This window comes from Gouania willdenowi, chromosome 7, assembly GCF_900634775.1.
Source record: "Gouania willdenowi chromosome 7, fGouWil2.1, whole genome shotgun sequence".
In the NCBI taxonomy this organism is placed as follows: Eukaryota; Metazoa; Chordata; class Actinopteri; order Blenniiformes; family Gobiesocidae; genus Gouania; species Gouania willdenowi.
In genome coordinates, this window is record NC_041050.1 from 35,910,688 (window position 1) to 35,927,578 (window position 16,891).

At 37.0% G+C, this 16,891-nt stretch overlaps 1 protein-coding gene across 4 annotated transcripts in view; it reads left to right on the forward strand.

Moving 5' to 3' along the window:
- Positions 1–16,247, forward strand: part of mib2 (MIB E3 ubiquitin protein ligase 2) — a 72,675-nt gene extending 56,428 nt beyond the window's left edge. For 2 of the 4 annotated variants that reach the window (XM_028452076.1, XM_028452077.1), the window contains exons 14-19: positions 2,785–2,911; positions 3,020–3,280; positions 10,234–10,412; positions 11,699–11,892; positions 12,017–12,082; positions 13,834–16,246. In XM_028452076.1, the coding sequence (XP_028307877.1) occupies positions 2,785–2,911; positions 3,020–3,280; positions 10,234–10,412; positions 11,699–11,892; positions 12,017–12,082; positions 13,834–14,075 (1,069 nt within the window). In that variant the 3' untranslated portion in view covers positions 14,076–16,246. Of the gene's footprint in view, positions 1–2,784; positions 2,912–3,019; positions 3,281–10,233; positions 10,413–11,698; positions 11,893–12,016; positions 12,083–13,833 lie in introns of all 4 variants that reach the window. The other 2 variants (XM_028452075.1, XM_028452073.1) reach the window with 1 other exon arrangement.
- Positions 16,248–16,891: the final 644 nt, after the last annotated feature.

Here is a 16,891-nt window from a genome sequence, read left to right on the forward strand (position 1 = left end):
ACTTGTAATTAACAAATTTTATCAAATTTAATGACAATTACAATTACAAAGTCAATTATCTGAAGTCAATTACAAATAATTTATTAGGATTATGACAGCGACAGATTTTTTAAATTATATTTATGCCATACTTGTAATCAATTATCAATTACATGATTACAATTTTAATCGAACCCAACCCTGATCTGTACACTGTATTTCATCATCCAGTCGTGTTATGTTATAAACATTAAAGCCAGGAATCAAAGTGTTTAATAGTTATTAGATAAAGTATCATTACACATTTTTATCATCTCAGACTGTCCTCATGGCTTCCAAGAGGAGAGTAACTGATTACTTTTCAAAGTAGGACCCATCTCTAATGAGTTCTAGGGAGCAGCTGTGACCGCATGTTTGGTGACACTAAGACAAGAATGTTTCTTTTAAGAGAGTCTTTTTTTTTTGTTTTTTGTGACGAAGTGGAAAAAGAGGGGCTAGAGGTGAAGCTTAAACAGCCCTGGGAAAGTGAATGAACTGAGGCACGTTGCCAAATATCTCCAGGAGCTTCTGGTTCTACAGAACTGGCCAATAGATGCATTGGATAGGTAATAGAAAGCCAACATATTTAGAGCCACCTGAGGATAAAAGGATAAACTCATCAGCTACAGTACATTTCATTCTGTTCCTGCACTTTCCATCTTTACGATGTCAACAATGTTTATATTTGAGTTCCCTGTTTGCTAAGTGCTTTGACAGTACTGATGGAAATGGAAAGATTTCTAAAATTAGTAATAGGGAAAAGGTCATCGTACCAGGAAAACCACGTCACTAAGGACAATTAAATCAAGGTTAAAGGTCCCATGTCATGCTATTTTTACCCATCTCCATTTGTTCTAAGAACCACAAAAACATAGTATTTGAGGTTTATTTTCCCAAACTCGCCTGTTTTTCAGAGTTTTAGCCTCTGAAAAGTCACTTTGTGAGCAACTCTACACAAACAGGCTGATTTGCGGCCTACTTATGCATATTCATGAGTGGGCGTGTCTATAGACGGGACACTGACTTCCTCCTCCCCATACGGTGACGTAGGGTCAGAGGACGGCCCGATAGATAGAGTTAAAGCTACTATTTATGGCACCTAAGCTAAACCATTGTGTAGCTGGGTTTCCATTACCTTGGAAATGCGCAAAATCTAAATAGATGGAAACACTTGAATTTCGAAAAAACATTCAAATATCGCAAAAAAAATTCGCGCTTACATGAGGAGGAATTTCAGACATTTTGAGATTGAAATGTATCACAAAAACACTTTTTCGCAAATACACGTCATGGAGTGTGACATACCTGGTCACATGACCACTTCTCTCCGAGTAAATATGGTGCGGGACGTGTAGACAGACATTTCTTAGCATTACACTTTAAAATGATTACTGCCACATTAGATGTGAAACAACAAAGGAATGCAGAGTGTTTTAAGGAGGTTTGAAGCGTCCGTCTTTCTGCCGCAAAGTCTCGCGGGATGAGATTTCACAAGAGTTACGAGGCTCCAAAACAACCTTCAATGGAATATTGCTTTTATTTTGCAAAAAATTGTAATGGAAGTCCAGTCTGTGACACCCCTGCTCTAAATATATGCATATACAAATGCATAATACCAGCGATATATGTTCCATACACCTCTAACAGCAATAGGCTTTGTTCGAAATTGCATACTAACGTACTACTCATACTAAGTCTGACGTCATAATAATTATGTTGTGCGTTCAAAGGTGGAGAATTTAATGGAGATATTTAGCCTCAGTGTGCTTCAGGTTTTCGTCGTATGTTCCAAATGCATTTTGGGAAACTTGGAAATACAGTATACTTCAATGGTAACGGTCACCATCCTAATCATACTAATAGTATATAGTAGACAGTATATACTCATTGAGTCTGTAGTGTATAGTACGTTAGTATGCGAACACAGCCATAGTCTTTTCAAGGCATGGGTGATCCCAGCCATGATTGGCTTTCCAGAGATCCAAAATGTTTTTAAATGCTATTTAAGTTCAAATGTGGTTGTAGTCATTTTAATCTGCACGAAGAAACCCACATTGTAAGAAATGGAATCAGTGGCATACGCTACCTGGTATTATCCCAAGCTTTGATAGTTAATGATAGGCCTTCGTAATATATCGAGATTCAAGATATATATTTTCTATTTTGGCGATATAGAAAATTACAATATCGTCTATCTCGATATATTTGTATTAAAATACGTTTTTGAAGTCTCTGTTTTTGCTACTTCTCAGAACAGCATAAAAAGCACTTTTAGTGCGTCCTAACCCAAACCTTCCTCTAAACAAGCCACATACAGAACTCACTCACATGTGCTGTCCTTCAGAGGAGAAAAAGCCTAAAGTGGCACAAATTGTGCATCTGTTTGTTAATGAATGTGCAGATGTGGAATTTTACATTAGCAAATTTAACCTATAATTGTCTTTCTGGTGAGACTTTATTGAGTTAAAAATATCGGGATTTATATCGTGTTGAGATATGAATTTTGGTCCATATCGCCCAGCCCTAGTTAATGACAATTTTAGTTTGTAAAACCATCTACTCTGATTTGCATTTTGTTAGCCCACATTATTGCCAATTGGTTGTCAGGACTACAGACGCTTCCATTCACAACATTGTTGACAACATTGTTGAGTGGTTCTTAACTCAACAAGCTTATGCTGAACATAAACAATGAAATATATATTTGATAAGGTTCATTCCTGAGGCAAAGTTAAGCGGGTTATGTGTTCTTTATCCTGGCTTTAGGGCCACAGAGAAGATTTTGGCTCGAGCGCGACAGCTGGTTGACGTTAAAAAGGATGACGGTTTCTCTGCGCTGCATCTCGCTGCCCTCAACAACCACCAAGACGTAGCAGAGATCCTCATCAAGGAGGTGAGCTGAGCTGAGCGGCTGTTTCTGAGATTCATAAAGTCATCTTCAAACACTTCTGGTTATAGTTTGGATTGACACGTTACTGTATCATCATCGTCTCTTCCTCAGGGACGCTGTGACATAAACATCCGCAATAACCGCAACCAGACGCCGCTGCAGCTGGCCGTGACGCAGGGACACACGGACCTGGTCCAGCTTCTGGTGACTGAGGGCGCCGACGTTAACATGGAGGATGAAGACGGGGATACCGCCATGCACGTGGCGCTCCTCCGCCCACAGCTGGCCAACGTTATGCTCAGCCCCACTGTGGGAACCAGCAGCACCGAGGAGAGCAGCGAGGGCTGTTCGTCAACATCGCTGTACTGCAAGGTGAGAACATCTGCTCCCAGGGCCGGTGTGGCCATGTAGGAGAACTAGCCTAGAGCGGCACTTTAGTACAAGTGACATGAGTACTTTCCCGGAGAAACACAGAACGGGAGGCACAATCATTCTGTGAGCACATTGATAGGCTGAGGAATGTGTCACTCACACACACACACACCATTTGCACATGCCCCTTCCCTGCCCTCCCGCCCCCAGCTCTTAAGAGCCAATGGCAACCTTGCCTACTGGCATGAAGTTTGTGTGGCTGAAAAAAGAAGCATGTTTTTCACTATCTGGTTGAGAAAACAAAAAGAGAAAACTTTTAAAGGAGCGAGCACTACAAAAGCAAAGAGATTCATTAATAAGATATATTCATTTGCGACGATGAAGGGTTGCTGCAAACACTTTAAGTTGAGCTTTGATTGCTTATTAGGAAAAGCATGGCAAATTTACATTTGCTTTACATGATTAAAAAGTGCAACAGAAAACATTGAACAGTTTAAAAATCAATAAGAACATTACAGAAGTAAAAACATTTAAAATCAGCAGTAAAAAACATAATAAATCTCAGTAGAGAAAAAGAGTGCTGATTTAAAAATGTTCACGTGACGCTGACTTCAGCTCTGCTGGCAGTTTGTTCCACTTCTTTGTAGCATAACAACTAAAAGCAGCGTCATCATGTTTGCTGTGAACTCTGGGCTCCACTATCTGACCTGTGTCCATAGATCTGAGTATAGTATATAATGTTGCTGATGATGCGTGCTTGCTCACATTTAATGCGTGTGTTTGCTTCACACGAGAAAGTGGTGTATAGATTTTTGTATTTATTTCAAAGCAGTTGGCCAATATGCTGTCAGGAGTCTGCTATAAATATTTAAAAACAAGCTTATTGCCTTTTTTTGGCTGCACCGAAGTGAAAAATCGTGGCCGAAACCTCTGATTCCCGTCTCTTGCATGCTGTGTGGCGTGTTATCATTTCTTGTGCGCACTGCTTTGTTTATTCCAGCATTCAACTGATGATCTTTATAACGCTGATATAGTACAGTCACAATGAAGTACTGAAGATCTTGGTAAAACATGGGCTGACAGACTCTATAGCTGAATTTATGCTTCTGATAAGTAGTTTGGATTCTATAGAGTGCACGTCAGGTGTTGAATGAGGGATGCATGGTCCATTGGACTGTTTGCTGATAAGGGTTTTTAATGGACGCATTTTTGGTGCATCACTGCAATTTTTATAATATGAATCACTAAAATGCAGCATATTGCATATTGTTGACCCTTTCAGAACACTAATTGGCTCGGCTTTGCGTTGTTGTGTTGCTGGTTTTTGCTTAGTTTTCCTGACATATTGGCATTTGTGTGGTGTAAATAGAGGGGCAGCATCACCGATGTGGCAGAACTGTATGTGCGCTGGCCCTGCATCCTCCTGATGCAAAAAGTAAAGATGCATGTTTATATTCTGGGTTGGTGACGACACGAAGACTTGCTCTATTCAATGAGCCAGCTAATCATTTATATGGGCAAAATATGATTAAATGGCACGCATACAAACATATATCTATCCTCACTAGGATCTTGCTTCATTTTTTTGAGGTCATTTTGGCTGAAATTTCCTAAATTTATTAATTAATTTTCAGGATTATTTATACTCATTATTATTCATGTTGAATGCTGACATGAATGTTGATAATGTGAAACTGGAATCAGATCACATTTTTGTGGGCCCCGCTGTGATAAAAGTTGCCATCTAAGTAATTTTCAGGATTATTAATACTCATTATTATTAAGAATATTGAAGCTGCACTGTCTCTCATTGTAATTGCAAGATAACTTCCACCATGAAGCAAGTTATTACCTCTGCCAAGGATGTTGTGTTTTTGCCGGTGTAGTTTTATCAACGTATTTATTTATTCTATTTATTACATGAAAATACAAAAATGACAAAAAAAAAACAACAAATCACAAGAAACCATTAAAAAGGTATCAAAAATACACAATATTACCACAAAAATATCAGGAAAATAAACACAACAATGAAAATAATGAATAATAAAAAAAAAAAATCATACAAAATTGTGGAAAAATACACAAAACAACTACCTATTAAAACAACAACAAAAACACACAAAAACAACAGTAAAACTTAACATTTTCAGGAAATATCCGAAATGGGATACGGAACAATTGATTAGCGTTTAGGGATGATGCGGATCAATATACTGCTTTTGGTTAAGGTTGAAAAATTAATGAAATTCCTATATTCAGCACATTGAGCTGGTTCTACAACACATTACATTACATGGTTTAGTCTTAAGTTCCGTTACATGTTATCAAACTATAAAGATGAGACAGTGAATGTCACAGTGCTGGCTTATAGGATTTAGCTTAGGGTGTGGGTGGTGGTAAAAACCAGGATGAAGGGTAACAAACTGGAGGTAAAGCGTCATGTTTGAGTTGACCTAGTTAAATGGCTTTATAAAGAGCACGTTGACCATAAGACATGAATGTACATAGTCAGCGTTACAGCTACACTACTCAAGGTTTTTTAGCGCGTAAAACCAGTTTCTTAGAAAAAGAATAAAATGTTAATTGAATTGTGCACCAAAAAAAATATTTAATACCTTTATTATGGTGACCTTATGTCAGGATTGACCCAGATATGTCCTCTTTGTTTGTACTGTCTGGCTGGATTATATAAATAGAGGAAAAGATTCCGGGTTTCCCAGGGACCCTGAACGCATCTAGGGGAACAAGTTCATTTAAATGTAATGTAACGTAACTCTGCTAATATTTGCTCTATCAGAGAAATTCCACCAGTTTCTGAAAGCTGAGGAGTTGCTCTTTAAAGCTAATATCATGTCATTGTGGCAATTTTACTCACACATGCCAGAATAATTAAAGATACTTGTTTTGAAGAACTCGTAACACACGCAGAGACAAGAAAGACTGAAAGAGATCAAATACTGGACAAAAAACTTTCGACATGATAAAACCTCAATGGAGACTCAGAGAAACTTATCCTATAGGAAGTTACGGTCACAGTTATTTATTGAAGTGTATATTTAATGATTATTTAATGTTCTATAAGCCTTGAGGGATTTTTTTGAAGGAGATGTTTCTCATTGTTTCAATGATGAGAGATTTTAAGAAGGATTATATGAGATTGTTCAAGGACAGATTGCTATAATGTATAATAAAGGTGAATGACTTGAGTCACCACTGATTTCATATTGTTTTTAAGTCTTTGTTATAGAGAGAGAAATGCATTTTTAAACCTCATGGACAATAACAAGTATTGTCCGTACTTAGTACTGCCGGGTTCGGTCCAAGTCTCCTCTTTTTTGATCATCAAAATATGATCACCTTCCCTTTACAAACAATAATAAGTGCTGTGAGTGTATTAAAGGTGAAAGAGAAGCATAGAATGATTAGAAATAGAGATCCAAACAAGATATCTAGGGTTAAGAGTTTATTGAAGAAACACCACATGATTTTCTCCTGCAAATGTCAGACTGACAGTGATCTAATCAGTTAAAAAAAAAATCAAGCATTAAAAATATACTTGTGATGTTTTTGATGAAATAGTAGAAGACAAAGAGTTCTGTGATGAGATGCTTAGAACTCGTCTGTGTGTTAACAGAAAGAGAATTATGTCCATGTGTGGAAAGATAAATACAGAGATAAGTACAAGTGAGATAGTTTGTTTATTAGCCACGTCCACTACACTCAGAGTGAAGTTATAAATAAAGTGTGTGTTATTAAGCAGACATGGGCAACTGGCGGCCCTGGGGCCACGTGCGGACTCTAGTCTATTTTTGTGCGGCCTCAAACACAAAGTTACTTCCAAACAACTACAAAAATAATAGAACAATAATATATAAATTCCAAAAACATTTAAAAATGACTTGAAAATACAAAAATGACTAAAAACACGAACACAAAAAACCCTTAAAAAGATAAAAAAAAAAAATACACATAATTACTGTGAAATCAGTGAAAATACACTAAATCAGTGGTTCCCAAACCACACTTAAAAACATAATAATGTAATAATGAAATATGTCTGAATTGTATCTATTCTGTTGCGGAATATCACATAATAAAAAAAAGAATATGAATCTGTAAGCTGCACAATATAACTTGTTACTCAGAATTATGACTCAATTTATTTAATTCATTAGCCTACTGGCATTTTCATTGAGAAAGAATCTCTTTTATTTTGGAAAATTAAATTTACCAAACATTTGTTGATTGACATATACAATTAATACAACATATTAATCACCCTGAAACTAGGAAATACAACTTTAATGAGAAGCGTGAGGTTGTGAGGATGCACAGAATTCTGCAATGTTTGGCTGAACTTGAGAGCGTGCTGTCAACCCAAATAAATTATCAGAACTCAAGATTAAGAAAGATTAAGGCAATCAATTGCCTCAATTTTTTTTTTTTAAATTGATTAACTTAAAAGTCAAAATTTTCCAGAATTTAAAAGGTTAAATGACTGGCTACTTGTACTTTTTGATAGCAGTTAAATTAAAGTGTTATGTAAATTAAGTTTATTTTTTCAATAATCCCTATTTGAAACAATAGAACTTTATCATTCTTAGCGTGTGATTACTTAATTCTATTAAATTGTACTTAAATTGTGTTTTTCAGTTATGCTTACTTATTAACAAATATATTTCCATGTACTCAAAAATTATTAGTTAAGTTACTCAAAAAAGGAAGAACATGTTACACCAACTTCACATAATTAAGTTAGCAGAACTTTTTCTATAACTTTGAGTATAAATTACTTAATCTATTTAATTACTTTGAACATTTGGGCTTACAGTGAGTCTGAGTGTTAAATCTTTCTCCATGTTTTAAAAAACAGTTTTTATGTACCCCAATATAATAAATAAGAAAACATAGAGAATTTCGGGTAAATACACAAAACTACCACCGAAATAAACTATAAAAACTACAACAAAAACACAAAACAACAGTAAAACCGGTAAAACTCTTTGTTGTTTCCTGGATTATTGCTCTGATTGGTCATATTTCCTAAATGCTGACATGAATGTTGATAACGTGAAGCTAGAATCAGGTCACACTTTTGTGGCCCTCGCTGTGATAAAGTAATAAAGGTGGCTATCTTTGTTATGAGGTGTTGATAACATGGAAGTGTGTGTGCAGGGCCTCTTTGAGTATTTTGTTCCCACACTGCGTTGCATTGACTGGGAGCGGTTGTGACTTTCCAAACCTGGCTGTGGATTCTGTAGGATTTGTCCCAGTCCTTGGGAGGACGTCTCCCTGCTGGTTTAAGCACCATTAAACCCAGTCCCTGCTGTTCTGGCAGGTGTCTGAAACCTTCTGAGTCCAGCTCATGTTGTTGTTGATGTTGTGCTCGTCTAAAAACGGGACGCCCTTGACGTGTTCCGCCTCAGTACGTTTTAATCCACAGGGGTCGCTGAGGGAGAGCTTTTCTCCTCAAATCCAGGATTAACTCTTTGGACTTGTCAGCACTGAGAAGTAAACCGTTTTCCAAGAGTGGTCTATCATCCAAGAGCACCTTGTTTAACCTTGGTACACCATATACAGATTTTATTTCCTGAGTTTAGAATATAATAGAAAATTCTTAATTTATTTTGGAAAAACACATAACGAACCAAATATTGAATCTTCTAAACTAGGGGTCTCAAACTCATTTTAATTCAGGGGCCAAAGATAAAGTAGTTTAATCTTAAATTAGCCACAGATTTTAGGCGGGAAAACGAGAAATTTCAACAATAAAGTATGTAAGGCGTCAACAACATCCAAGCAATAAGTGACAGATATCAGTCCCTGCAGGATTTTCTCTTTAAAATTTCATTGATTTTGTGACAGATTTTTAGTAATTTTGGAAAATTTTGATAAATTATTTGAGGGAAATTGAGTCCTTGGAACAATTTGAGATTTAAAAAAATTGCAATTCTCCAAATATTGTGGAGTTTCATTAAATTTGTGTATTTTGAAGGGCTGTGATATCTACAGCTGAATTATTTGGTAATTTACACAATAATCCATGTTTTTTCTGTCTTTTTTTACTTTTCCTGGGGGCCGAATTGGATGGTCTAAAAAAGGGCCGGATTTGGCCCCCGGGCCTTGAGTTTGACACATGTCTTCTAAACCGTCTTATTTTTACTCTGGGGTTCTCATCCATTCAGGCAGGAGCATCAAAAATATATCTTGTTTTAATAAAAAACTAAATAAAATTAAACAGGATATTACCCATACTGCTTGAAGCCAGTCAGTGGTGATAGATAGATGGCTAGATGCTAGATGGCTAGATGGCTAGATAGATAGATAGATAGATAGATAGATAGATAGATAGATAGATAGATAGATAGATGACTAGATAGATAGATAGATGGCTAGATAGATAGATGGCTGGATAGATACTGTAGATGGCTAGATAGATAGATGACTAGATAGATAGATGACTAGATAGATAGATTGATAGATGGCTAGATAGATAGATGGCTAGATAGATAGATAGATGGCTAGATAGATAGATAGATGGCTAGATAGATAGATAGATGACTAGATGGATAGATAGATGACTAGATGGATAGATAGATAGATAGATAAATATTACACAGATGTCAAAAGGCAGGTTAGTAAAAATAATAAAAATAGGTTAGTAACACATACAATAATAAAATAGTGCAATGCATTATAGTAGTGCAGGATCAGTGTAGTAATAATGTGTAAAATATTTTTTTTTGGGTGTGTGTTTAGGTTTGGGCTGATGTTTACTTGTAATCATTCACTGGTGCAAACAAACTGAGAAAGTTGGTAGCAGTGGAAAAGTTACTGTCAAGCCCTGCAAACACATAATGGGTGAAGCTGGCTAGACTTTAGTACTTAATGTTATTTTTGGCCCTATTTCCCTCATATTTTCCGTCTTCTTTCCCATCTTTTGTACACAGTTGAACGCTTCTGGTCTGTTGGGAAGCACGGAGCTGAGCGTTGGCACAGGTATCGCCTGTTTTCTGGCACAGAAAGGCGCTGACATTAACTACGCCAACCATAAGGGCAAGAGTCCCCTGGACCTGGTGTCGGACAGCACCATGACGCAGCTCATCAAAAGCTTTTCTGAGAAACACAGGTGGGCGTTATTTTATGGGTCTGTGTAGCACATGGATGCAGTAGAATGACTTCATAGTTAGATGTTCCTCATTAGTGAGGATGCAGGAGGCAATGACTAACTATTGTTATTGTTTTTTTTATTCCGTCCGCCGTTAGGTTAACTCCTTCTACACCGTAGCTATCAAAACTTTCAGAAAGTTCTCGAGATTTACGCTTCTGCTTTTATAATTTACAACTTTTGAAAAATATTTACAAAAAAATTACAAACCGTTCCACCTTTAACATGTTCAGCTAATACGTTCAACATTTTTCAACCTTATTGTTAATGTTAAGCTATTGCTAGGTTAATGATAATGCTAGGTTAATGTTAATGCTAATCTAATGCTATTGCTAGGTTGGTGCTAATGATAGGTTAATGCTAATGTAAAGCTATTGCTAGGTTAATTTTTAGTTAATGCTAATGCTAGGTTATTGCTAATACTTGGTTAATGGTAATGCTCATAATGCTATTACTAGGTTAGTGTCATTGCTAGGCTAATGCTAATGTTAGTTTAGTGTTAATGCTAGGTTAATATTATTTTTAGGCTAATGCTAATGCTTGGTTAGTGCTGATGCTAGAATAATGCTAATGTTAGGGTAGCGCTAATAATAGGTTAATGCTAATGCTAAATTAATGCTATTGCTAGATGACTGCTAATGATAGGTTAATGCTAGTGCTAAACTATTGCTTGGTTAATTCTTAGTTAACACTAATGCTAGGTTAGTGCTAATACTAGGTTAATGGTAACGGTAGGTTAATGCTAATGTTAAGCTATTGCTAGGTTTATTCTTAGTTTATGCTAATGCCAGGTTATTACTAATACTAGTTTATGCTATTGCTAGGTTAGTGTTAATGCTAGGCTAATGTTAGTTTAGTGTTAATGCTAGGTTAATACTATTTTTAGGCTAATGTTAATGCTTGGTTAGTGCAAAGGCTAGACTAATGCTAATGTTCGGTTAGTGTTAATGCTCGGCTAATGCTAGATTCGTATTAATGCTAATGTTAATACTAGGTTAAGGCTAATGATAGGTTAATGTTAACGCCAGACTAATGCTAACGCTAAAGCTGGTTAATTCAATGCTAATGTTAATGCTTATGCAGTGCGATGCGGGCCAGCACCTGCAACCTCACTTGCATTTTCTTCAAGAAATGCAAATATTATATTTAATATTTTATAATGTTATATTTTTAATCCTCTGAAGTTTCCATTGAAATATGATGGGGAAACGCTGTGTGAAGACAATTCGCTGATTTCTCTGTCGCAGGTTGCAGCGTCTGCAGGCCATCACATGTGGGCAGGGTCTTAGCAGCGCTAGCATGCGACGGGTCCACACGACACCCAACACCATGACCAACCTGGTTCTTCCCACGCCGCCCGGGCCCAGCGAATGCCTCATCTGCTCCGAGCTGGCACTGCTGGTGCTCTTCTGTCCCTGTGAGCACAGCGTGGCCTGTGAGGGTGGGTAGACACCAATCCATGCAAATACAGCTACACTATGACCAAAATATTTTAACACTTGCTTTGTAATTATTTAAATATTCTCCTTTCTTTTTATATCTTCCCCTACTTTGTGTGGCTCCAGAATGTGCCCATCGAATGAAGAAGTGCATTAAATGCCAGGTCACAATCACCAAGAAAATTAGGCAAGGTAAGAAACAAACTGTGTCCTTGATGTTGGGCGGCACTGCATTGTTTTAGGACTCTATATATAAAGTTTGTACTATACACATTTTTACTTTATTGATACATTGTAGTCTGTATTTTGACCACATACAATTCTGAATCAACTTCCAGAGAAAAATCACAGATAAAATATAGAATATTAAGTAAAAGACGTCAAAGTTCCATTCCAGTTGTTCATAACTAAATACTGAGTAATTGCTCTAATTCTGTTATGGTCTACTAGAAAATAAACAATCGGAGGAATGTGACCTTTAAACATCAATGAGTTTTTAAACTAAACTACTACTATTAATCTATATCCATGCTGTGAGTTGACTGCAAAGTGTTTATTACTCTATGAGTTGGATTTAAATATTTTTATTACCTAGGGGTGTGCATTGCCATGAATCTGACGGTACGATATGATTAACAATTTGCATTTCATGACACCATACATCCCAATACTAAATGACAAGAGATACATTGCAATATATCAATATATATACAAATTTCACCTTTACAAGTATAAAATGGTAATGTTTGCTTTTCCTGAAGAAAATGCAAGTGAGGATGAAGGAGCTAGCCCTCCTTGCACTGCTTTAGCTTAGCATTAGCATTAGCTAGTGTTAGCATAACATTGGCATTAACATTAACCTAGCATTAGCATAACATTGGCATAACATTTACTAGCTTTAGGATTAGCTTAGCATTAACATTAACCTAGCATCAAAAGTACCCTAACATTAGCACTAACCTAACATTTGCCTAGCAATAGCATTAAACTAACATTAATATGAACTTAGTAATAACATTAGTCTAGCATTAGCTTAGCAATAGCAATAGGCTAATATTAGCATTAACCTAACAATAATATTAACCTAACATTAGCTTTAACCTAGCAATGACATTAACCTAGCATTAGCCTAGCAATAGCATTAGCCTAGCATTAGCACTAACCTCAGTTAAGCCTAGCATTATCAATAACCAAACATTAGCATTAGCCTAACAATAGCATTAACCTAACCTTAGCACTAACCTAGCATTAGCAATACTTTAGCCTAACAATAGCATTAACCTAGCATTTACCTAGCATTAGCAGTAACCTAGCTATAGCATTAACTTAGCATTAACATTAGCTTGGCAATAGCATTAGCCTAGCATTAGGTTTACTCTAGCATTAGCATTTGCCTAGCATTCGCACTACCCTGGGATTAGCATTCATCTAGCTATCGTATTAACTTAGCATTAGCCTAGCATTAACATTAATCTAACATTAGCATTAGCCAAGCAATAGCATGAACCTAGCATTTGCTTAACATTAGCAAAAAGGTTGAAATGTGTTGAACACATTAGCTGAACATGTTACATGTTGAATGGTTTGTAATTTGTTTGTAAAGATATGAAGGTAAAAACTGAAGCAGCTCCACTAGCTTAACCAGCTGTTCACTCAAAATATGGGATCCAAGCTGAGAAGTCAGTGCAGTTTCACAAAAAATGTAATTATTTATAAAGTTTAAAAGTTACTAATTATAAATGTGCAAGCATGAATCTCTGGAACTTTCTGAACGTTTTGGTATCTTATTTACCTCCTGCATCCTCACTCTTTACTGATATACAAATAAAGTTCAAGTACCCATAAAAGCAACTCAATTACAGTAACGTGAGTACTCGTAATTCGCTACTTTCACCTCTGACAGTTGGTAGATAACCTCCCCCCGTGTGTGTCCCCCCCCTCAGACCAAACCGAGGTGGACTGCAGTCCTGGCACTGAGAACTCGGAGCAGCACAACCTCCTGGAGCAGCTGCAGTCACGCTACCGTCAGATGGAGGAGAGAATCACCTGCCCCATCTGCATCGACAACCACATCAAGCTGGTGTTCCAGTGCGGACACGCCTCCTGCATCGACTGCAGCGCCGCGCTCAAAACCTGCCCCATCTGCCGCCAGACCATCCGGGAGCGGATCCAGCTGTTTGTCTGAGCGTCTTAAAGGGTACGTTAGCAGAGGAAGGAACTGCTACTGTTGAGACTGACTCAGTGACCAGTATCGCAGCTACAGGACGCCGTGTTGCATTGCTGAAAGTCGACTTTTTGTTACATTTTGATAAGTTTTACTTTTCCAGCAGTGCAGCCACAGCAGACACCGATCACTTTGATTTGAATTCCTGCGCAAAGAAGTGAAGCTGATGAGGTGAAGCTATGTGACAAAAACCCTCTCTAAAGGCTCTGTTTTTCTCACTCTAAGCCAGCCAGCGTCTGCCTCTGGATCTCTGCTGCTTTTAAGTGGATGTCTGTTACCCATCATCCTCTCTGGCTCTCTTCTGTTTACAGCAGCTGCGCCGATTTCACATCTGGTCCTTTTTTTTTTTGCTCCTTAGCCTGTCCTGTGAATTATTTTTGTTCTCATTTGTGTTGATCTCTGAATAATCCAGTGTTAGTCTCTACAGAGGGAGCTAGTATAGCCAAAGGCTCTCTATAGTCCCCGGCCACTTGTCTGTATGCAGGGGGGGGAAATACACACTATGTATGCATGAGAATATGCATATAGTAAAGCTGAAAAGGACTGTCGTTATGTTTTGTTGTTTTTCTTGGTTACGTCTGTGTTTTTTTTAAAAATGTTCCTATGACTGCAGGTTTTATTTATGTGTGAATGGTGATTTTACTTAATATTGTCTTTTCTTTTTTCTTTTTTTTGGGGTATTTTTGTTTTGGTTTCTACTGAAGTTCACCCCAAGCCTATGTCCTCTACTCAGGGTATCAAAACATTGAAAGCACTTGGAATATCCATCTTAACATGAAGATCTCCACAGCATTAACCAAATTAGAGGAAATGATGACATATAAAAAAAGGTGCATGTTGTTGATTGAAAATTAAGCAAAAATGAATTAATTCACTCGTTGGTATTCGGGGGGAAAACAAATGTTTGTATCCGACAGTTTTCTTCTTACACAAAAAATGCCCTTAAATCCAAATTTTTGTTGGGTTTTTGAGTTAAAAATAGGATAAATAGGATTGGACAGTTCAAATAAAAAATGCATCACTTATTATAACACAGATTTGAAAAAGGGTTTTCCTGTTTTCTTACCCACCACATGTATTGTAAGATATAAAGCATCAGAAGGGCAGAATATGACGTTATTGTGTTGCATCTGTACTTCTTCTTCTTCTTCTTCTTCTTCCCTTTTCCTGTCCGGTTTCTCTTCCTGAGGTCTAGATTGTACATCTTCAGTGTTATTCCTTTTTCTAATGTTATGGTGTGTTGTCTTGAAGGGCTTATGCATATAAGATTTTTTAAAAATGCATATCTATTTTAATCCTAATTTAATTGTTTTCTACAGTAAAAAAGACAACATTGTTTTTTGTTTTTGTTTCTTTTTTGTCTTCATCAGATCCCAAAATTTGGGAAAGCCAATGTTAAAGCTGTACATTTGAATGTTGGGGGAGGGATTTCTAACTTTGCCTTTTTTTTTAAAGCATAAAGAGAAAAGATTAAATATGTGAGTGAGATGAGAAATGGAGAAACCAAGATGTACCGCAAGGTTTTCTTTGGGGGTTTTAACTTCTCTACGTCAGTGCCAAATCGCATGGGGATGTGCATGGGCATGCACGCCCGAAAACGACTAAAACGCACTATGCTAAACGCCGCCCAAGTCATGGGGAAAGTCAAAGTATTCCAGCAGTCTCAGCAGAGCTAAAAGCTAATTTATATACTTTATTTAGAGCTCGTGATCGTAGGCGTCAGTTTTAAAGCTGTTGTTCTGAGTTTTTAACATGAGACGAGGCTCCGCCCACTCCCGGAACTATCACTTATGTTTGAGTTTTCTGAGTCGCTATCATCCAAGGGATAATTTTCTTACAGAAAATTCCATATTTTAAGAGGGATTGTTTTTGAGTTGATGGTTTACTGGCAAAGGTGGTGAAAAATGTTGCAGGGGAAGATGTTTGTGCTCCTTTTTGCTGCTGCAAAAACAGAATAAAGTTTTGTGTGAAGTAACTTTTCAAGCAGCAAATGTCACTGTTGGTGTTTTGTACAGTTCAGGTCTTGGAGTTCAGATGTTTGGCCTTACTGTCCATTCCTCCTCTGTTGATGTTTTTTTTTTTTTTCAGTTCTAATCTGTACAAAAATATTTTCAAATAAATATGGAACTGTTTTCTAAGGACCAGCTGAACGTCTGCTCTGCTTTATTTATCGTCAGTTTGAACGTATACATAAACTTTCTACATGCAACTTCACAAAGTGGTTGTGTTCCACTTCGTCATTTTAAAATACACTGTATTTGCTGTTGTATTAAAAATGTCAACGCATGACAAGCCACTCCTTTTAAAGGCCCAAACCTCTGAGTTACTTGATTGTAAATAGATCAACCTTTTTGTGGTTCATCTATTTCATGGTTACTGGTGCCACTTCATGTTTGAGGAACTGATAAACATGTAGAAAAACAACTAGGTTTTGATTAAGCAGCTCAACTGTCTCTTTATTACTGATCGTCAGAGGTGGCAAAAATATTAGTTTTTAGTTTCAAGGACAAGTATTGAAGTTGCTCCCTTAAGTAAAAGCAAAAGCGTTCATGCTACTAAATGTACTTAAGTAAAAAAATAAAAATAAAAACAAATGTCCCCTCAATAACAAGTTCTGATGAACTACGGCCGTGCCCGCGGAACGTCTCCACCACAAATAGCACGTTCAAGAGAATTCAGTGAACTGACTCGGTTCCACCGAGTAAAACAAATGAATTTGTGCGACGTGTAATCGTAATCTACGTTGAAATGCCTTTGATACGATATATCACACAACT